Consider the following 21402-nt stretch of genomic DNA (forward strand, 5'->3'; position numbering starts at 1 on the left):
AACAGCTAAAGACTTTAGGGTGTTTTAGATCACAGCGAATTGCTAACTGGCAAATTGGCAGCCTGGCTGTCATTTTGATTTCAAATCCGACACAAAGTTGGCACACGCTTGTGAAGGGCGCTCCTAGATACATCCCCACATTAGATTAGAACGAAATGGCCAAGGGCATGTGCTCACCTGGTCAGTGGCAGGAATATGGTTACAGAGAATTTGACCTCTATGACCTTGGAAATTTGGCTAAAGTCAAAACATTTCAACCACTAATACTTTGCTAATTGGCTCAACGATATTGATGCTAGTTCTGTAACTCATGGAAAAGAGTAAAAAGAAGTACCTTTTATTATTTTAATTCAGAATCACAGTAACATATAGAGCAAAAGCATGGCATGGGCAAAATCTAAGATGGGACATACAAAAGCATACACAGGCACACCCAGAACGAATATTGCCCACATAAGTCTAACCCCCACCCTTCTAACAGGCAGTCCTTGCGATTGCGTAGCCTTGTGAGTCTTGTGAGTCAAGATGCCCTAATTCGAGAGGGATTACTACTCAGTATGTGTTACTTTGCATGGATCACATCCCCTTTCTTTAAATTTGCCAACACTGATAGTCATGCAGTCATACGCTTAAAAATGCAGCGAAATCGAGGTTGGAATCGTTAAAAAATGCAATTGGAGAGCGACATTTAAACAATCAAATATTGACCTGGGGAATCAGAGATCTCATTTGATATCATAATGAGTCAGTATCCCCCAATGATCACTCGGGAATCTCTTACAAGCTGGAACCCTCTCAAGTCCAACGAGTTCAAAATAAACCGGCTTCACACACATGGGATCACTTGAACGTATGTAGATTCGATCGAACCGTAACTTTGGCTTGAATTTCCCGTCCATGCCAAGATTATCATTTCTTTGCTGATCCCAGGTAAACTGAGCCATTCTCCGCTTCCCCGTCAATTCCCAAACATCATGGATATCAGGTGGGGTGCCACCTATTGACTGTAGCTGAAACGAGAAAGGAGCGCTGTAGAACGGCTCATAACACAGATCATACTCATGGCACTAAGAAAATGCCATCAAGCCTACTACAAAAGCCTGGCTGCCTGTTACAAGGAAGCTCCTGCCATCGTCAGCTCCAGGCAATACCTTGGATTCTGATCGGGAAACATTTGGCCTCGGACCTAGGGGTGGCCCAGGGTCACAGGATAGGAGAAGCTCAGATATATAGGCAGGTGTAAATCCATTTATTGCTTCGTAGATCAGTAGTATTTTCTTGAATTCTATACGTTCACAGATTGGGGTTATATCTTGTTAACCTGGAAATGTTTGCGAGGCTAACCCCACGTGATGAGTTCCAATTTTTTGTATGTAACAGACTACCAACATAATCATTCTGCTGACAAAATTAAAGCAAAAGGACTTGTAACCAGGAATTAGTTTTTTCAATTTTTCATGGGGTCAACTGAATGCTAACCTCTTTGTCCCTAAGGTTGCAGTCACCTCCAAAAATGACTGTTTGACTAGCGGGAGCATCCTCCATCATTTTAAATGCCGTTTTCAGTTGTCGAATCCGCTCCTCGGCATGATCTTTGGTACTTTCTAAGTGGGACGTCATCAGCTTGAAGGACTTGCCTTTAACCTTCGCCTGAAAAATAGACACAGCTTGGAATAGTGGTGATTGATACAAACGCTATGATCCTCTGTTCACTAGATGAGAGAGAAAAACAATAGTTACAACCCAGAAATACAATACAGAAATAGGGACAAACACGCAATTGATTGAAAGATGGATTGAAATCAATTGTACCTCGACTACCAGTAGATTTCTCGCCATCATACTGGTGTAGAATTGAAGGACCTCATGTGATTCACATTCAACTGTTGTACGCCTCAGCAAAATGGCCGTGAAGTACCCCTCATCATTTCCCGGGATCATTAGGTAGTCGGCCAATGATTCTTTGATCACACGATAAGTATTGGGGACAACCTCTTGCAGAAACACAACATCTGGGTTCTCTCTGAAAAAACAATAAATCTTAGTCCATTATAGTCTCTTGATACGGCAACTTATTTCACATGTGGGTGCTGATGAGAATACAGGATTTCTTATATGGCCTTATCATTACTGCAAGCTTAGTTAGTTGAAAAAGAGCTCGGTTCTCTTTTCGCACAACACCCATCAGTGCCCCCCCCCCCCCAGAAAATAACTACGGTAGAAAAGATAACAAAGTTATGCAACATTTACTTTTTGATCAAATCACAAACAGCCTTCGTCCTGGTGAATATGTTATTGGTGTCCAGTCCGTCGATGTTCCAGGACAAAAGACGTATACGATTCCGATCCCGATCCCGATCCCGATCCCGATTATTCTGTGAGGCACCATGTACAACATCAGGTCGAGTTGCATTTGATGATTGAGCACCGTCTCCTCCAGGATTGAAGGTCAAGGACACAACCTTGACAGGTCCTGCTGAGCCAGTGGCACCAGACTCGGCGGGTTTTCTGAAAGATTTGGTTTCACTTTAAGAATACACAGATTCATTGCACCATTACCTTATTTACTGGATGTGGCCATTTCTAAGTTCAGAATCAGATGCATTAGGTGGAAAATGGTTTCTGCAGAGATTCAGCTGAGTGTCTTAACTGTAACTCACACATGGTGTATACCAAATTAACACACCACCCTTGAAAAATAGTTTGTTTGATGTGACCCAACCTTCCCTGAGAAAACACCCCCTACTCTAAAATATTCATATAGGGAGCTGGGAGCCCGGAAAGAAGAAACTGCATGTTTTCATATTTTAGCATTTTTTTCTTCACCTGTGAATGTTTTTAGGATTTCTGGAAAGACATTTTGTTTTTTGTTGAAATAAAATGATTTCTCTTCCTTCCCACCCGAATATTTTTGGAGAGGTATGTGACATCAAACAAACAATATCTCAAGGATGGCCTTCGAAAACAAAGAACTTGAATTTGAATCTTTAAAAAAACATACTTAAATACTTCACTCTTGTCTCCTAAAATGAACGGCCCATCTTTCTTATCGAATTCTTCAAAGAACATATTGAGGGCATTCTGAAAAATTTGAAATGTCAGGAATGTGACACTGACAGAATATACTTTAAGTGTTGATATTATAAGTGTTGCAAATTATGTCCCTAAAATTGTTATTTTTGTCTAACTTCAAGAATACAGATTTACACTACAGAAAGCTAAGGTATAGATCTTTACATTTCTGTTGTCAAATTAAAGGATTTCTTTCCTCAAGACCCTAATTTTCATTTATGATATATTTTTTAGAACAACAATATGCGGTCACTAATACGAAATTTCATTAGATTTCGATTCCTCCTTCTCTGTAATTTTGGTGATTTTATATCACTTATCTGATAGTTCGAAGGGCGCCGCCATTATTCATGATCACGTGACCCAAACTAGCAGATGTGACATTTACGGTGCTGGTTTCATAACCCGGAAGTTCTTTGTTTGTATAGCGCTACCTGAACGCAATAACAATTTCATTTAATCGTCCCACAAAATCATCGATTTCAACGCTCGAAGATGCCGTATTGTACATGTCTACATGTACCTCCATTTGGCTTGAACTTGAACTAATAGCATTCCGCGAAGTTACTATTAATAGCTCACAAGGTCATTTGCATATGATATTGATGACGTTTTAGTCACGTGACAGTCGGACATCGACACTTATTTCTACGCATTTGAGCTTATTTCAAAGTCAATTATCTTTGACCCTGCATTGTTTTTAGCATGAGTGATACCATAGAGTCAGAGAGAGAAATATTCAGAACAATTATGTAGTATTTTCAACACTCGGACATGTGCCAGATTGAATCTAACTGCCCTAGCTAGAAAGCCTGAATCCATTACGAAACCGCATGTTTGTCCGACATTGCCTGTAATTCAGCGATGGGGAAATAGAGGGCAGCAGCTGCAGTGACGTCATCTTCGCGGAATGCTATTTATAGAACACTTCCTAAATGAAGTGAATGCTAATTTCATGGGTGGGAGTCTGTTCTTTGTTTTTTAAAAGAAAACAGACTCCCATCCATGATATTGGCTTTCGCTTCATTGTGACGCCATGTTAATGCACGAACAGCAGGTGAAGTGGTTAGTCATGGGGCAGCGGTAGCGCAGTGGAAGAGAGTCAGCCTCATGATCAGGAGGTCATGAGTTCGACTCCCGGCCGAGTCACTGCTTAGTTCCCCTACTGGTCGAGTTCAAGTGAGCACCTTCTGGTTGCTCCTTGAAACCCCTGATTGATTTCTGTGGAGACCGGGGTAATAATATGATATCCCAAAGCGCTTTGAGCAGACTATAGTGTCACGGAATTGCGCTATATAAAAGACTCATTATTTATATATATATATTATTTAGTCGACAAAAGAATCATATGCATAGGCTGTCATCCATCATCTTGTAAAGAAGCGATGTGGTATGGTGTTAGTTACCACTGGAAGTAGGTCAGCCCTATAGAAATCATTGCAAATAGGAAGCAGAATACTTTGGTCTGCTACATTTGGTTAAAACAAATTAACACAGTTACTGTAATGTGATAAGAATAGCTTGGTCACCTACCTGCAAATTCCACTTTCTATTTTGCAGGAAATACATGGCAAGTGCAGAATCCGTTCCAGTTATGCCAGCAAACTCTTGACAAAGTTGCTCGCAAACAGCACCATCCAGGTTGTCATCTGACATTTCTGAGTCTGAACCACTCATTATTGCTTTATGAACACACTGATTTAGTTCATAGGGGAATCTTATGCTTAATTCGTGAGATTTCGGTTGTTTTTTTCGGAGACAAAATATCAAAACCACTCAAATATGAAATGGGGAATCCCTCTAGCTAGCTCTATCATGACGTCACGATTAAGGAGAACGCCAGTTTTGTGTAAAGTGCAAATTCAATTGAATGAAACGTTATAGAAGTCTGTTTTGCAGTGTAATGCAAATTTCAAGTAAAAGGTAAGGAGAAAAATATTCTAGCCAAATAATTACTTATTTTTGAGTCATAGAAATAAAGGTTTAATCAGTTATTGGCAAAGATTGTACACCATTCTCCAAGCGTCGTCAATGGTGATCATTGTTGCCAAGCCTGTCTCACTGTCTCACTGTCTCACCGGACCTACTGTCTCTGCCTCAGTTGTCTCGTCCAGTCGCCTCTAACAATGGGAACAATCGTTGGCCAACAATGGTCAATTATTACGCATCTGTTTGACACAAATTCACTTCACAGTGTTATGAAAAAAACTATAACGACATCCTTAAAATGTTTTTTTATCGAAACATAACAAGAAGGCTTTTCAATCCATGTTACAAGCAGCACACTATACACACTGGATCAGTGTGGCAGAGGGACTATGGGACAATTTCAGCGGGTGCATGTAAATTAGACATTTGGCCCGGTGCCCGGGAGATTGATTGTACACAAATCCTTCTCGTTCCATTGCAATCATTCCATTATTTATAGAAATCCGACCTGTCATGGAGGACGATGAGACGAAAAAAACTAAATCAAGATGAAAAACCTACTGCTACTCCAAAATCAAGACAGAGGTATGCATGAAAATAGTGTCAGTTGTCACTTCTGAAAACACACCTTCTGCGGATCGAAATATATTTAGTTACATGCGCGGGGTTGTTAGAAATTGCCGTTTTGAAAAGACCACACTGTTTTCGCCAGTTCCCTAACTCAACAAGTGCAGAACTCGGTATATCATGAATGATGAATAGGCCCTACATGAAGCATGTTGGTCTTTTCGACTAAGACGAATCAGTGCCAAAACTGATCAAATGTGTACAAATGTGTACACTCAGAACACGTAAGAAAGAAGGCCTAAGCGGACTTCGTACAATGTCATAAGTCACGGTAACAGTCACTGTGTAACCATTTTCTTCCAGGTAAAGGTAAAGTGCACGACGTCGACTGGTCAACGCCCAAATAAACCTCTTCGAAAAGATTGATTCCTTGACATGACGACAGATTGTTAGCCTGATAGGTGGCAACAGCTACTGGTACTCATTCAGTGACTCCGAGCTATAGACAGGGTGTACATGCACCTGTTTGCACATGCTGGGTTGAGTTAAATTACCCATCCATGATGTACGACTAGAGTGATGGAGTGAATGTCGAGCAGGGAGGGACCAGGCTGTTGTCCCCGACTCTGTCATGCTGGTCGCAGTACTCAAGTTCCCGTTTAGGATGAACTGGTACCCACACTGATTGATCAGAAAGTCTCCCCAATCACTTGGCCCAATGCTTGTTATTTTTACAATTTCAGATCAATTGCCGAAGTTGTTTTGGTGCTTCCCCTCCTGACATTGCTCAGTTTTGTCATGCTTCTTGCCACCATCATATTATTCACCAAACCTGTCTGGTCAAATTATGAAGTAAGTTCTCTCAGGTGTGTTGTCTTACTGCTTATCTGCATGCCTATGTAAATTACCCAGTTTGATTTAAGGGTTGACCACAGGCACCACCATTTTTTGCTAGAACTTGAAATGGGAAGAGGCGACATCTGGCATTTTCAAAGCTAACATTAACTTGCCTAGCTACAGCATGTTACATCGTGGTTTGCCAATCAAAATGAAATAAATGCCAATTTCAAGGGTGGGGGTCAATTCTTTGTTTTCCCTTGAAATTGGCATTCACTTAATTATCACGGAGTTCTTATTGGTCTAATTTTTCAAGTTCTAGCCAAAATAATTCTCAACGTGGGCATGTGGACTACCAAAAACAAGGCACAGTTACTGCCGCTCATGACAATGCAAGCTCTGGAAATTCAAGACAGTGAGACTGGAAATCTCTTTGAACCATGCTGGGTGTGCTGTCTCCCAATTTTAAGAGCTACAGAATTTCACCCAGTGTGTTGGAGTTCGGAGTTCATGAGTTTGCTATGATTTATACGGTGGCCTGTAAGGAACACATGTATATTTGTATTGTACATTCATATCTATCTAATCGTACAAACGCATTTTATTGATTCTTTTAATAAATCATGATGGTATAATCAAACTTTCAGTTTCTTCAACTGTGTATTTTGGGCTGACATGAATGGTATTTTGGTTAGCTCATCCCAGTCTTTAACTTGAAAATTACCCTATCTCCATCATGTGGATTTGTTCCTGATAGTGTTAATGTTATTCTCTGGAATGGCGGGGGGGTCTCCATTTGTTTATTCTGAGAAAGTTAAAAGGGCAGGCAAATGCCCCCCCTCCCCCCAACTCCACATAAGTCTAATCTGAATAAAATAATTGCCAGCTATAGGCCTATGTTAGATATCATGTTTTTTCCCTCTGCTTATCAAAAACTTTGAAATTCTTTGAATATGCCATAAATGCCTAATAGGCCGCCGTATAATTTTTTAAATGACTGGTGACTTGCGAAATAAAAAGACTATATATCCACACTCCATCAATCCATAATGTACATTTGATTGTAATGTAAATGTATGCTCTGTTCTCTATTTGATTTGCAGCCCCTGAATGACCATCATGTGATGTTGTGGGACACATTCTGTGGATTCGACTGTGATATAACGCCAGCTGATGTGACTGTCAACACTTCACTTTTTGTTTTATGACCACGGTTTCCAAAGCTTAGAGTTGCCATGGTTACCATACATACAGTAACCGTAGTTACCACGCTTACATTTTTTAATTTCCCAAATTAAGTCTCTAAACCATTTTGTCTCTACATACTTCTGCTGTAGCCCTTTAAAGGGACAATATAGGCAGCAGCTAGGCAGGCAAGATGAAGTTACAAGAAGTCACCAATAGGGGTCTCTCACATATCACAGTACCTCGAAATGATTCTCGCTTGTATGAGTCACCTGGAGATGGCCAATTAGCCCCTCTGCTCCTGCCTATAGTCCTCCTTTAAATCTTGAATGTCAAAAAAATTCAAAAATAATCAAATTTTGAATGTACTGTTATTTATTAGTGAGTAGTTGAGTTTTTGCATGATATGATAACCACTCGGAGCATATTAGAGCCTATTTTTTGGGTTTGTTTAGGCCTTCATATATTTTTTTAGGGCAGCATACTTTGTGCACTTTTTCTCCACTTGGTTCATTTTTCTGTACCTTTGTAGAAGTGTGGTCTTTTGGTATTGTCAGCAACTGGCCTATCCCCCCCTACATCTTTCCTTTAAGATCTTGATCTTTAGGACAGTATTACATAAGAGTTACCCGATCGTCCCCAAGTTCTTGATTATGTAAGATCAGATCAGAGGTTGACTTTACGAGGTTACGCTCAGATAGATGGTGCCACTTGAAGCAGATCTGCAGGTGTAGTGATATGAATACTGCTGGTATTTTGTACGAAATTCCAAGTCAACTAATTATACGGCGTGCAGAATATGTCAATAAAAAACAGATTGAACACCAAGAACAAATTTTCATGTATGTTGCCATTGGGGTAGGCATAATGCATATTGTTTAAAAATGACCACAACCCAATCCTGTTGGAAAAGCATGTTGACTATTGACTGTTATGTACTAGCATAATACCCGTGGCGCGGGTTGTTTTAGGGTGTTGGCCTACTGTGAGGTTGGGGCATTTGGACGAAATGAAATGATATGTCTGGGGGTTGTGATGTTGTCTAAACTCCACCACTCTTCAAAGTGGTCTCGAGTTATTTTGACGAACTATTTCGCGAATGGAGAAGAGGCAATGGCGTGAAGTTACGAACTTGGTACAACAAATGCCGCGAGCATAGTGGGTGGCAGCACCAGACAGAGGAAGTAGTTCGCCTAGGGTTTTTTCGACACCCTCCGCACGGACTCCACTCGTTCAAGAAAACACTCACTTACTTGTTAATCTGCAGTGGTTAGCCTGTTTTTATTGCAGTAAAGAAATGTTAATCGGGATTTTATATTATATTTGCCCCGGGTATTCATATAGGGAGCTGTGCGCTACTTTGCGCCCAGTGCTTTGGTCAGGTGAGGCGGTTTTGTTATTATGTGACGTGTATCACGTGATGAATTCCTATCATACGGTACTTCGAAAAATTAAGAGTGATTAACAATGTAAGGTGAAAGAGTACGACCAAAATAAAGGGGGGAAATTGTGGAGATGGATGAATGTTTTAAACATATAGTGGCCCCAATACTTTCCCGGCTTATTTTCATATAATCCCACACTTTTGTTTTAATAGATGGTCCCATATGCAAATTCAGACCTGCTGGAATGGCCCCTTATGTTAATGAGTATGCCCATATATAGAAAGAACAAAAAAAGCTATTTCTCCGAGATCGCTGCAAAGTTTACCCATTTAACCCGGCGAGGACCATCTCCATATCAACCACGACTTTAAGGAAAAGTTTCGAGCTCATCCGATCTGAACTGACGGAGGCGATGTGTGACAAACTATTTCAGCTCTACGTCCATTGTTGTAGTGATTTTACATATTTCATGGACATTGCACCATTCCCTCCTTGTGCTTGACACAAACATGCATTGTTAGGCTGGGATTACATACTAAGAGTTGACGTTGTCACTTGTGACAAACAGGCTACATTAGATTCACAAGAGCCAGTTATGCTAGCAGGGCTATTATTTTGCTTCAGCCCTGGGTAGTCAACTATTTTGGATCTGCAAAGATATTTGAATAATAAAGTATCATATTAACAAGAAAATTCACAAGAGAAGTTGCGCACCCTTTGGACAGCTCCCGCTTTGACTTCATCTCCGAGGTCGAATTACAGTTCCCTGGTGTATATACAGTAGAACCTCTCTATTGAGGACATCCCTGGGACTGATAATGGCTGTCCTTAATAGAGAGGTGTCCTGATTAGAGAGGTCAAACTGAATGGGAAACAACATTTTGGGACCAAAGCTAGTGTCCTTAATAAAGAGTGTTCGTTAAGGGAGGTTCCACTATATTTGATTTAATTCGAGATGAAACGAAAGAGTGAAAGAATCCATTTCGCCCGTCTAATATGCACCAGAACTCTAGTCACCTTTGACCTGTGAGGCCTCCGAACACTATCTTTCCCAATTTTGGAGTTTGACATGGAGTCACTATAGTTTTACCTTAATAGTTCACAAACGTTTACATGTTGATATTCCACCTGAATCTTTACAATAATATTATGAATTTCTAATTGGACCTGTTAAGACATATATAACTTGCAGAATGAAGTTATTATCAAAGTTGTAGGAACGGGCTCTGAAAATTTGTCGGTTAACGGTAGTTTAGTCTGGTACAGTCAGCCAGTGCCTGAGTGCATCTTGCTTGGACACGGAACGTGCTATGTTTACTCCACGATGACTAAAATGAATTGCCTGGGCCGACCTCTGTATCCTTTGACATGTTTGAGTTGATTGAATTACAGACTTGCACAAGATTTAGTCGATTTTTAGCATTAATCACTTTTTGACTCTTTACCAATTGTTATAAATATACCTTTAATTGAGTGTACCGCATTGCATGCACCTGTGAATTTATGAATAAAGTATTTTAAAATTTTCTTGAACGCTTTTTCTTTTTTAGTACTTTGATGACATTTTGAGAAAAAGTAATATTTTCCCATTCATTGCCAGTTCTTTCCCCTCGAACGCGAATTGCATTGCTATTGAACAGCACTTAGTTTCATTAAAAGCCATATTATGCCTAAAGAATTGCATTGACCCTCCCTCCAGTCGTTGAGTTGGCATGGTAGGTAATTATCCAAAAATCAATGGTTTTTCTACAGTGTTGATACATCCAGTTCACCCTCTAATCCTTCGGTTGCCATGGTTGGTAGAAATCCACAAAGCAATGGTTTATCTACAATGTGGATGCATCCATGTCACTCTTAGTGATTGGTAATTATCCACAAAGGATACATTAGTGAATCGTATCCGCGCTGTGAAAATACTTGTGATTATTGACCATCGAGGTCTTTGTCATTTCGACGAAATACCATACATTTAGATTATCTCTTTCATCTAAAAGGGGTTCGGAGCAGAAAATAATGTATAATTTTCGTTGGTCGATCTTGGTGATATCTTTCAGTGAATTAATTGATAAAAAACTGCTAATTGAGTTCAAGAAGATTCTCGCCACCCACCCTTTTAAACATAACAAAAACATTGTACATATGGGTATCGTGGAACCAAGAGTGTTACACGTGGGCAACGTGGAGCCCAGACTCGAATACACCTGCGTACGCAAATGGATGTGTTTGTACACGTGGGCACCGTAGAACACCTGCGTACTTATAGTACGCACATGGATGTGTTCGTAGACGTGGGCACCGTGGAACCCAGACTCGAATCCACATGCGTACGTATTCTTATATACACTACGCAAAAAGATAGTCATCAGGCCTAATTAAATCCAAACTGTACACACGCCTACGCAAAATGCCATCCCACTTTGTTGCTAAATAAACAGCCCCTTATAGAATTTGACATCATCAGATAATATTTTTAACTCCCTGTTAGAACAGATGCGCAGGGTTGAACGCCGCTATTTACCGATATTGTATCGTGTGATTCAAACTGTTAACGGAATGGCAGATGCATGTGCATCTGATCTGATGGGTGTGCAAAATTGTTAACTCAGCCGGTGGAATATGAACCATACTAACCTTCCAGCGATATTGGTTACACCCGTGCCATTGTTTATTCAGTTGCAGCTCAATGATCGTCCTGTTTAGGGTCCTGGAGGGGCATTTTTATATGAAAAACCAACATATCTTTCATCTCGTACCCAGATTGTCAATTCATAGGGCCATCGATATTAAAACGGCAATATTACCCAGCTGTCGGCTGTCTTGTCGCTTCCTATTCTATGTTAGTACTGAGTTTCCATCAACAAACTGCCCAAAGGAAGGTAAAGTTCAGTATGTATAAACGAGTCGTCTGATGGAGAAGCGGAAATGAAGCACTGCTGGCGCTATCTTATTCTCATTTGTGTGACAGGCTATGCTTCCTTTGCATTTTATTTCAAAAACTACTCGGTGTTGAAAGCTGAATTGCCGAGTCGAGCACATGGAACTGTTGTTATTAGCGGACTGAATGTGTCTGGGAACCGAAAAGAAACGTCCGGGCACTGGAGAATCACACAGAAACTAACGACGAAAACAACAGTTGCCAGTCTTACGGCAGCAGACGATGAAATGGGGAACTTGGCGACCATGAGCGAGGCAAAAGCTGATGACGTTTACGTAAAGTCTATCGCCGTAGCTTACGACGGCATCCTTTCTCCCCCGTCTTGCGAGTATGACAAGCCATACCTTCTGCTGGTTGTTTTGAGCAGCACGCGCAATTTTGAACGACGCATGACAATCAGAGACACCATCGGGAAAATTCGACAACATCGGGGGAGGAACATCCGGCTGGCATTCATGACAATGCGGACTAATATACCTGTCATTGAGAAGAAGTTGCAGAGTGAAAGTACGGCGTATCGGGACATCATCCAGGCTAAGTTCAATGAAGCTTACAGGAATCTAACTTTGAAGACACTGGAGAGTTTCAAATGGACAATAATGAAATGCCCAAGTGCAAAATTCATGTTCAAAGTCGACGATGATGTGATTTTCTTTTCGAGAAATATTGTGGATTACTCATTGAAACTGGAGTCGGAGAATAGAACCTTCGTCTATGAGGGAGATTTTGCCAAAAAATATGGCCCGTCCCTTCCTTCGAGAGATCCAAAACACAAATGGTACATCTCCGAGCAGGACTTTAATAACAAGACTTTCCCAGGTTATATTCTAGGCTACGCAGTGCTGTTCTCTCGAGATACTGTCCATGCCCTGTACCGGGCCTCATTCCACGTACCGCGAGTCTTCGGGACTCCCAGGCACAGGTTTCCCATCGAAGACGTCTTCACGGGCGTCTGCGCGAAGTATTCGCACATCACACCCAGGCAAAGTCCGCAGATTCACCTGAACGTTTCCAAGTTCGAAGGAAAAACTAAAAATGACCAATGTGCTGTTTTACAGGAGTTGGCGGTCCATGGCATAGGACAAGCAAAGATGAAACAACTCTTTGATGAATCTGAACATCAGAGGACAAATGGGATTTGTTTTCTTGGGAATGCACTATCATCGGCAATGTAATTTGCCCTTCTAAACGCCACTTGCTGTCATCACCTTGTTAAAGTTCACGTAGGAATCGGCGTTTTTTATTTTCGATGCAAAATCGTGTCCGAGTCTTTCAAATCAAATAATATTTGAAAGACTCTGGTTTTGTTATGGTTATTGTTTTGACGTCCAGACTGAACCCAAATTTAAACACTGATTTATTGTTCATGGTACCTAATGCAGTGGCGACGAGGCTAATATTTATAACCTGACAGATTACGAATAAAGGTTAAACATGATTGCTGAGTTCAACCGGTCACTGGGCCAGGAGAAAATCTCGGGTGTTATAAATTGCAGAGAGTGCAAAGTTCAGATATCGAACTGTTGGTGAATTGTTCCATGCACACACTGGGCTACCACGAAGTGAACATCAGGTGGGTGATGCATTTACACAAGTTTCGATGTTCGCGGTGCTACTACCAAGCGACCATCAGGTGGCGGGTGATGCATTTACACAATAATTGTCGATGCTTCTATCATCACACACGCGAGGCTACTACCAAGCGACCATCAGGTGGGTGATGCACTAACACAATAATTGTCGATGCTTCTATCATCACACGCGAGGCTACTACCAAGCGATCATCAGGTGGGTGATGCATTTACACAATAATTGTCGATGCTTCTATCATCACACACGCGGGGCTACTACCAAGCGACCATCAGGTGGGTGATGCATTTACACAATAATCGTCGATTCTCCTATCATCACACACGCGAGGCTACTACCAAGCGATCATCAGGTGGGTGATGCATTTACACAATAATTGTCAATGCTTCTATCATCACACACGCGGGGCTACTACCAAGCGATCATCAGGTGGGTAATGCATTTACACAATAATCGTCGATGCTTCTATCATCACACGCGAGGCTACTACCAAGCGATCATCAGGTGGGTGATGCATTTACACAATAATCGTCGATGCTTCTATCATCACACGCGGGGCTACTACCAAGCGATCATCAGGTGGGTGATGCATTTACACAATAATCGTCGATGCTTCTATCATCACACGCGAGGCTACTACCAAGCGATCATCAGGTGGGTGATGCATTTACACAATAATTGTCAATGCTTCTATCATCACACACGCGGGGCTACTACCAAGCGATCATCAGGTGGGTGATGCATTTACACAATAATTGTCGATGCTTCTATCATCACACACGCGAGGCTACTACCAAGCGATCATCAGGTGGGTGATGCATTTACACAATAATTGTCGATGCTTCTATCATCACACACGCGGGGCTACTACCAAGCGATCATCAGGTGGGTGATGCATTTACACAATAATTGTCGATGCTTCTATCATCACACACGCGGGGCTACTACCAAGCGAGCATCAGGTGGGTGATGCATTTACACAATAATTGTCGATGCTTCTATCATCACACACGCGGGGCTACTACCAAGCGAGCATCAGGTGGGTGATGCATTTACACAATAATTGTCGATGCTTCTATCATCACACACGCGGGGCTACTACCAAGCGATCATCAGGTGATGGGTGATGCATTTACACAATAATCGTCGATGCTTCTATCATCACACGCGAGGCTACTACCAAGCGATCATCAGGTGGGTGATGCACTTACACAATAATTGTCGATGCTTCTATCATCACACACGCGAGGCTACTACCAAGCGATCACCAGGTGGGTGATGCATTTACACAATAATCGTCGATGCTTCTATCATCACACACGCGAGGCTACTACCAAGCGATCATCAGGTGGGTGATGCATTTACACAATAATTGTCGATGCTTCTATCATCACACACGCGTGGCTACTACCAAGCGATCATCAGGTGGTTGGTGCATTTACACAATAATCGTCGATGCTTCTATCATCACACACGCGGGGCTACCACGAAGTGAACATCAGGTGGGTGATGCATTTACACAAGTTTCGATGTTCGCGGTGCTACTACCAAGCGACCATCAGGTGGCGGGTGATGCATTTACACAATAATTGTCGATGCTTCTATCATCACACACGCGAGGCTACTACCAAGCGATCATCAGGTGGTTGGTGCATTTACACAATAATCGTCGATGCTTCTATCATCACACGCGCGGGGCTACTACCAAGCGATCATCAGGTGGGTGATGCATTTACACAATAATTTTCGATGCTTCTATCATCACACACGCGTGGCTACTACCAAGCGATCATCAGGTGGTTGGTGCATTTACACAATAATCGTCGATGCTTCTATCATCACACACGCGAGGCTACTACCAAGCGATCATCAGGTGGGTGATGCATTTACACAATAATTGTCGATGCTTCTATCATCACACACGCGTGGCTACTACCAAGCGATCATCAGGTGGTTGGTGCATTTACACAATAATCGTCGATGCTTCTATCATCACACAGGCGGGGCTACTACCAAGCGAAGGCCACCACTTTGTGATCACTAGGTGAGTGATAATTCTATCATCGCACACCACTCGAACTTAAATTCCCATCGATTGTTCTAAACTGTCTTATCAAAAGGTTATCAGGGCACATCGACCGCTCACGAAACATATTTAATGGGAGTCGATAGGTTCAAACAAAGAGAAAATAAATGTATTGTTCACCCCTGCAGAATCGTCTCCTTCAAAGAGCGTTCATGTCACGTCACATTATTTTCAGACGAGTTGCTTTAAACATGATGGGAAAACCACCGGCATTCGCGCAAGTTAAGCCTCTAACGAAGGCATTGACTGTGAGCCATTTCAAGGCGGAAGAGGAACCACCAGAGTTACATCGCCTCACCATCCCCGAGGCAATGATCCGGACTGCGACCGAACACCCTGATACAGAGCTGTATATTTTCCGCGATCCTGAAGCCCCAAGGGTCGCTATCACAGGCAAGCAGCTACTGCGTGTGACGGAGGTTGTAGCAGCAACACTGATAGAAGCCGGTATCCAAAGCGGGGATCGGGTGGGTCTCCTTAGCTCCAACTGCCCGGAGTATGTCTACGCGGACTATGGAATAATCCGCGCCGGCGCTGTTGTTGTTCGGATGCAGTCAAAGTTGAGGTCGGGGGAGGATCTGCTTCACATCATCAACAAGACTGAATGCAAAGGTATCATCGTTGTTCCGGGAATTGACAATGCGAATTTAGATTTGCTTCATGCGGTATTTCCCGCGATTAGTAAGATGGATGCCATTGTCCCGCTAACACTAGAGGGCGTTCCGTCCTTGGAGTTTGTTATGGATACGTCTGACGGCCATCATCCAGGTTTGCGGCGACTAGACCTAAAACCGGGAGGTATTGCACTGTCGCAGAAGCAGTCTGCAGCAGTAGAAGCACGACTGACGGAAGTGAGGCCAGAGGACCCGTGCTGCCTGTTCCAGACATCGGGAAGTACTGGACCCCCTAAGTTAGTAACCGTGAACCACAGCCACTTGGTCAATTGCACATTTTCCGGACTTCTAGATACAAGGAAAGGCTTGAACGATCGACCCCTTTCGAACATCATTGGCTGTGAATATTCAATGTATGCTGCAGTTAGAGGAATAAGCTGTGTAATTCTTGATCCAAGAACTGTCGTGGCCAAGGGGAACACGGATTTCTTCTTTAAGGTCATTGAAGAAGAACAGGTGGATAACTGTTCGATCTATCCGTACTTATTTCACGAACTCATGGACATTCTTGAGACGAAGAGGTTTGATTTGAGCAGTGTGAAGAAGGGAATCGCGGGTGGCCAAGTTATACCAAGGAATGTTTTGCAGAAGTTGATTGAGAATATGCCGGGAATTGTCAACGCTTACGGCTCAACAGAAGCGGGCCCTGGACTTCTTCAGACCCGTTCGAGTGATCCTATTGACCTGCAGCTCGACTACTCTGGCTACCCACTCCCCCACACCGAATTCAGGGTCCTCGATCACGAAGGGAACATTGTCCCGGTCAACACAGCTGGTATGCTCTATGTGAAGACGCCGTACATGTTTGTTGGCTACTGGGAAGATGAGGAGAGGACTCGTGCCGTAAAAGATGCGGAAGGGTGGTACAGGACGGATGACATAGCAGTGATGAACGAGCGTGGCTACATTAACATCCTGGGGAGGGAGACTGAGGGCATCATGAAGGGCAGCATCATCATTTACCCCGTGGTTGTGGAGAAGTTCCTTTTAACTCATCCGAAAATCGATAAGGTGAGATTTCTTAGAGACAAATCTTGTTGTTTCTTTGTGTCAAAAGTAATTATAGTAGGGCAGTGCTTCTTTTCTGGGTTCAACTGGTCAATCTTTCACGCCATTGCAATTGCAATTGCTCATCAAGCACGTGGCATTGTGAGAGTGCGTAGTGAGTGATTCGTGTCAGGTTTAAGAAATAGTGCTTTTTGGTAACTTCTGGGGGGTGGGCTTTTGCAAGCTCTATCTCTCTCTCTCTAAGGTAACATGATGTCTATAGGTCATCAATAGTGCAAGCATGTTACGCTATTGTGTCCGGTCTGAACAGCTTCCTCAAGGTCTCCATGCCTCTGCACCTGCATTTTTTCCATCCCGCTTCAATATGTCCAACCATCTCACTCTGGTTCTTCCTCGTCTCCTCGTGTTGCCTCCAACTAATTCCGGGAGTCATTGCAGCAGTCTCTTGGGGCGTGGCCATGTACCATTTCCCCCGCTAGCTACGCCTCTGTTTTATATCTTAAGGTAATAGTTGTTGGTGTCCCCGACAAGAGGATGATTGAGGAGATTTGTGCCTGCATCGTTCCCGTCCGGGGAAGTGACCTGACCGCGAAGGAGTTGGAGCAATTCTGCAATGAGAACCTACTGACGGAGGAAAGCGTAGATGGGGTTGGATTGCGACCAAGATACTTCCTCCTCTGGGATACCTTCCCCCTTAATGCAAGCCAAAAGATAGATAAGAAAGCAATAAAGGAACTAGCAGCTCGTGAATTAGGACTGAAACAGGAGTGGTGATGTGGTCACATTCAAAAGTTTAGTCCTTGAGCATAACTGGCCTGGTTTGTCATTGCAATAAATATTCTGTGCGTTGATTTTCCCGAAATCTGAAGACTGTTACTTAAATGTGTTTGTACTTTGCTGCTTATGTGCATGTATGTATGACCCACCGTCATTGGATCTATGTTGGAATCACCATCAACGGATTTACCATTGGCCATCATAGAATTTATGATGGCCCATAGACTCTGTGGTAGGATCCAAGTGTAAAACGTGGTTTATGATAATCATCACTGGTCCATCCTTGGGCCTATTAATGATTTTATGAAAGAAACTTTTGAATGGTAGAAACAATGGTGGGTTTATAGTTCAGTCAAAATAAATATAAACCCAAAAAAAACCTGCAGCATAAAATTGCTATGTAAAAATAACACATCTATATTTACAGTCTGATTCTAAGACACGTACATTTGTATCTAAATGCAGCAAATTCGCGCTACACGTATCAAATGCCAACATTATACCGATACACGGCACAAACCTGCAGTAACTCCGCTCAAAGGGAGGTTTCTGTTATCGTTTGTGTGCACCTCGTCATCCTTGATTGGTGCTTTTGTATAAATCTGATTATTAGCTGGTTAGATGCCTGGCATTGAGATTGGAGTTCGGAAGACCAGTATAAAAATCGCAAACATTTTAAAGCGACACCCTCTCTTGTAGTGCTGGATATTTCGATGGTTAGTAGGCCTTATCTCTGACATTGTTGTAGGCACTGGCAACTCGTTCCTTACAACAGTGGCGGGCGAGGTTTCTTTTGCACTGGTCAAGACGAGCGTTCGATGGTCAGGAAAAAGGTGTCTTTCGAATCCTCCAGTTTCACCGATCGAAGACCGGAGTCCGAATGTAAATGCCTTTCGATGCCGTTCCGCATGTGCAATGGGTTGGGGACACCAAAACATAACGTTGCGGTTTGGCCTTTGTTTGGTTTTCTTAGTAATTAATCAACCGGTCTTAGCTCGATGAAACTAGAGGGCTGGTCGACACTCCTCCAAACATTTGTTTGCACACATCATAAAACATCAAGTTTGCCTCTGTTTGGGTAATTTGACGTCCACACTATGAAACAATGCTCACATTGCCAAGCAAACGATTGGCCATTTTGTCCAGCCAGTGAATCACATGATCACCAGCCCTTCCGTGATTGGCTGCTTTTGTCACTTTAGCACATGTTTTCAAGAATGAACATTTCCAATCATTTCGAAATAAATTTGCTGCTGTTTGCTTGAGTTTGGAAATACGTCCACATCATCAAATCCGCACAAACGTACGCGACAAAACAGAACATTTGCTGATGATTGCAAACAGAAGTTTGCTAATGTAAAGGCCAGAGCCTAGTATTCAGACACTCTGTACATTACGTGTACATTGCAGTACATAACTTTTGGTAAAAAAAGTACCACTAGGGCCAATCAGTCCTCACCAAATGTTATATGTGTTAAGAAGAATCCTTTGCCAATATCATAATAAAATTGCACCACATTTCAATACCAAATGCCTGGACAAAAATGACTTCTGTGCAGCATATCCGTCAAATCGTCACTGGTGCGTTGATATGGCCCTATTGAAATACAAGTTCTAAACTGACCAGTGAGACCACATTTTCTTCAATATATTTTCTGTGATGGCCTGACTTACCACAACTTAACGTTTTAATAAGCTCTGTTTGACTGTGCCACACTTCCGGTTGTGGATGAATTACATGTCTCTGCCCTAAACCAGGCTCTACGTTCCACACATATCGAAAATGGAAGGAATGGCTAACATAACTGAGCAGAGTGCCATATCCCACGTGACAACAGCGGATCCAAGATTGACGCTTCTTCGTAACGTATATCTCATCATCCAAAGATACTTCATGTATGTGCCACTGGCCATTGGCGCTCCCGGGAACTTATTCTCTTTCATAATAACTACGCAGAGAGACAATAGGAGGCTCTCGACCAGCATTTACATGGCCGCCCTTGCCGCTGTCGATACGATGGCCATGCTATGCACCGATGCCATAGCTTATCTTTTTGATAGGACCGAACCAAAACAATTTCCTCACAGAGAGGAACTCGTAAGGTAAGCATATGTTGATTTCATTTTAAAGGGTATGATCTCTGCTTTTCGGAGAACTTTTTAAAATTTTTGGTCAGGAGTGAATCATGATAGTTCGGGGTACTACCACCCAACACGAGTAGTTTGCAAGAAGATATTTTTCTAACTTTTGTTTTGCCAAGCCCAGTGTGTCAATTTCTAAAGCACCGCACAAATAAGCGAGTTTTGTCACTTCGACGCGCTATTATAATCGATGTGCGACAAAACAATATCTCGGCCGTGGGTACGCGGCGGGTATAATCACCAGATTTGATATTGATCGTTGGTCGCCGCGATCACCGAGTCTTGTCGCGGATACCTGCGATCATCAGCCCCAGCCGAACGAGGGGTTTTCTGCTTTGCGATTATTGGTCGCATTGACAAAAATCGCACGTTAGCAGGGCGCTTAAAGGACCAGACGGCTCTTCACTGCAGTTTGTTGGTTGTTCTTCTGGTTCATTGGTAAAGTCTCTTTTCTGAACGTGTTTGATGCTTTTCCAATTTATTTTTAGCTCTTAGATATATAGTAGAAAAACTTTGGTCAACAGATTTTCCAATGGTGTCTCTTACTTTGTCTTCAAGGGTGTTTTGGGGCCTTGGCTATGGCTTCGCGATCATGTCCGGGACCCTGCTGCTGGAGATGTCAGTTGATCGCTTGATTGTAGTGCGGTTCCCCCTGGCGGCGAGGACCATCTGCACAGCAACCAGAGCCCAGTGGGCCGTCGGTATCACCACTCTGGTTGTATTCGGCCTAAACAGTAACTTTTTCTTCACATACTTCTACGACGTGAATCCAAGCACGGGTAAGCATTCGGTACTTTTCGCCCGCTGATTTGTCAGAAACCTAGTGTTTGCCATTTCAAAATTGATTTACAATATCTTGGAAAGGGAACCCGTTGACTTGTCCGAAACCAGGAATCTTTCTTTTCCAAAACTGATTTATATCAAAATCACCTAAATCCGATAAAGGTAGTTCTTAACCAAAATCAAATAATGGATATATAACAGTTCTTTAAAAATTAAAGGAATGTAGCTCGTTGCATCCAATCATGATCATTTTAGTCTAACATTATGACATCGCCTGCCTATCCAATAACGGACAAAATATGACACCAAATTTAGTGTCGCTTCGGAGTATACCTAATGTAGCAGTATATATACCCCGTAGTGTTCCATTGTTAAATTTAGCAAATGGCACGCACGATTTAGATCATATACTTACAGGCGAAGAATTCATTA

The 21402-nt window shown here is 42.5% G+C and overlaps 3 protein-coding genes and 1 long non-coding RNA gene across 7 annotated transcripts; 3 read left to right on the top strand and 1 right to left on the bottom strand.

Annotated features, from left to right (window-relative positions):
- Positions 1 to 187: 187 nt before the first annotated feature.
- On the bottom strand, positions 188 to 4859 carry LOC135502757 (tyrosyl-DNA phosphodiesterase 2-like). Its single transcript, XM_064795812.1, has 6 exons — positions 4606 to 4859; positions 3002 to 3081; positions 2251 to 2508; positions 1813 to 2023; positions 1480 to 1650; positions 188 to 1010 (listed from the first exon to the last, which is right to left on the bottom strand). The coding sequence occupies exons 1-6, from the start codon at positions 4747 to 4749 to the stop codon at positions 726 to 728; spliced, it is 1149 nt and encodes a 382-aa protein (XP_064651882.1). The 5' UTR covers positions 4750 to 4859; the 3' UTR covers positions 188 to 725.
- A 50-nt stretch (positions 4860 to 4909) lies between these two features.
- LOC135502758 (uncharacterized) lies at positions 4910 to 10496 on the top strand. 2 transcript variants are annotated; one of them, XR_010449828.1, is made up of 4 exons: positions 4910 to 4995; positions 5501 to 5586; positions 5932 to 6434; positions 7509 to 10496. It is a non-coding gene; the product is annotated as an uncharacterized LOC135502758 (long non-coding RNA). The 2 variants fall into 2 exon arrangements; XR_010449829.1 differs by having other exon boundaries at positions 6312 to 6434.
- A 1641-nt stretch (positions 10497 to 12137) lies between these two features.
- Positions 12138 to 13085, top strand: LOC135503415 (beta-1,3-galactosyltransferase 5-like). Its single transcript, XM_064796976.1, has one exon. It carries the CDS (start codon positions 12138 to 12140, stop codon positions 13083 to 13085), a length of 948 nt encoding a protein of 315 aa, XP_064653046.1.
- Positions 13086 to 13416: 331 nt separating this feature from the next.
- On the top strand, positions 13417 to 19719 carry LOC135503275 (3-[(3aS,4S,7aS)-7a-methyl-1,5-dioxo-octahydro-1H-inden-4-yl]propanoyl:CoA ligase-like). 3 transcript variants are annotated; one of them, XM_064796779.1, is made up of 3 exons: positions 13417 to 13483; positions 15762 to 17271; positions 17773 to 19719. In XM_064796779.1, the coding sequence occupies exons 1-3, from the start codon at positions 13449 to 13451 to the stop codon at positions 18040 to 18042; spliced, it is 1815 nt and encodes a 604-aa protein (XP_064652849.1). In that variant the 5' UTR covers positions 13417 to 13448; the 3' UTR covers positions 18043 to 19719. The 3 variants fall into 3 exon arrangements, with proteins under 3 accessions (XP_064652849.1, XP_064652846.1, XP_064652847.1); XM_064796776.1 differs by lacking the exon at positions 13417 to 13483 and adding an exon at positions 13495 to 13623; XM_064796777.1 differs by lacking the exon at positions 13417 to 13483 and adding an exon at positions 15050 to 15142.
- The last annotated feature ends 1683 nt before the right edge of the window (positions 19720 to 21402 follow it).

The sequence above is a fragment of the Lineus longissimus genome, chromosome 19 (assembly GCF_910592395.1).
Source record: "Lineus longissimus chromosome 19, tnLinLong1.2, whole genome shotgun sequence".
In the NCBI taxonomy this organism is placed as follows: domain Eukaryota; kingdom Metazoa; phylum Nemertea; class Pilidiophora; order Heteronemertea; family Lineidae; genus Lineus; species Lineus longissimus.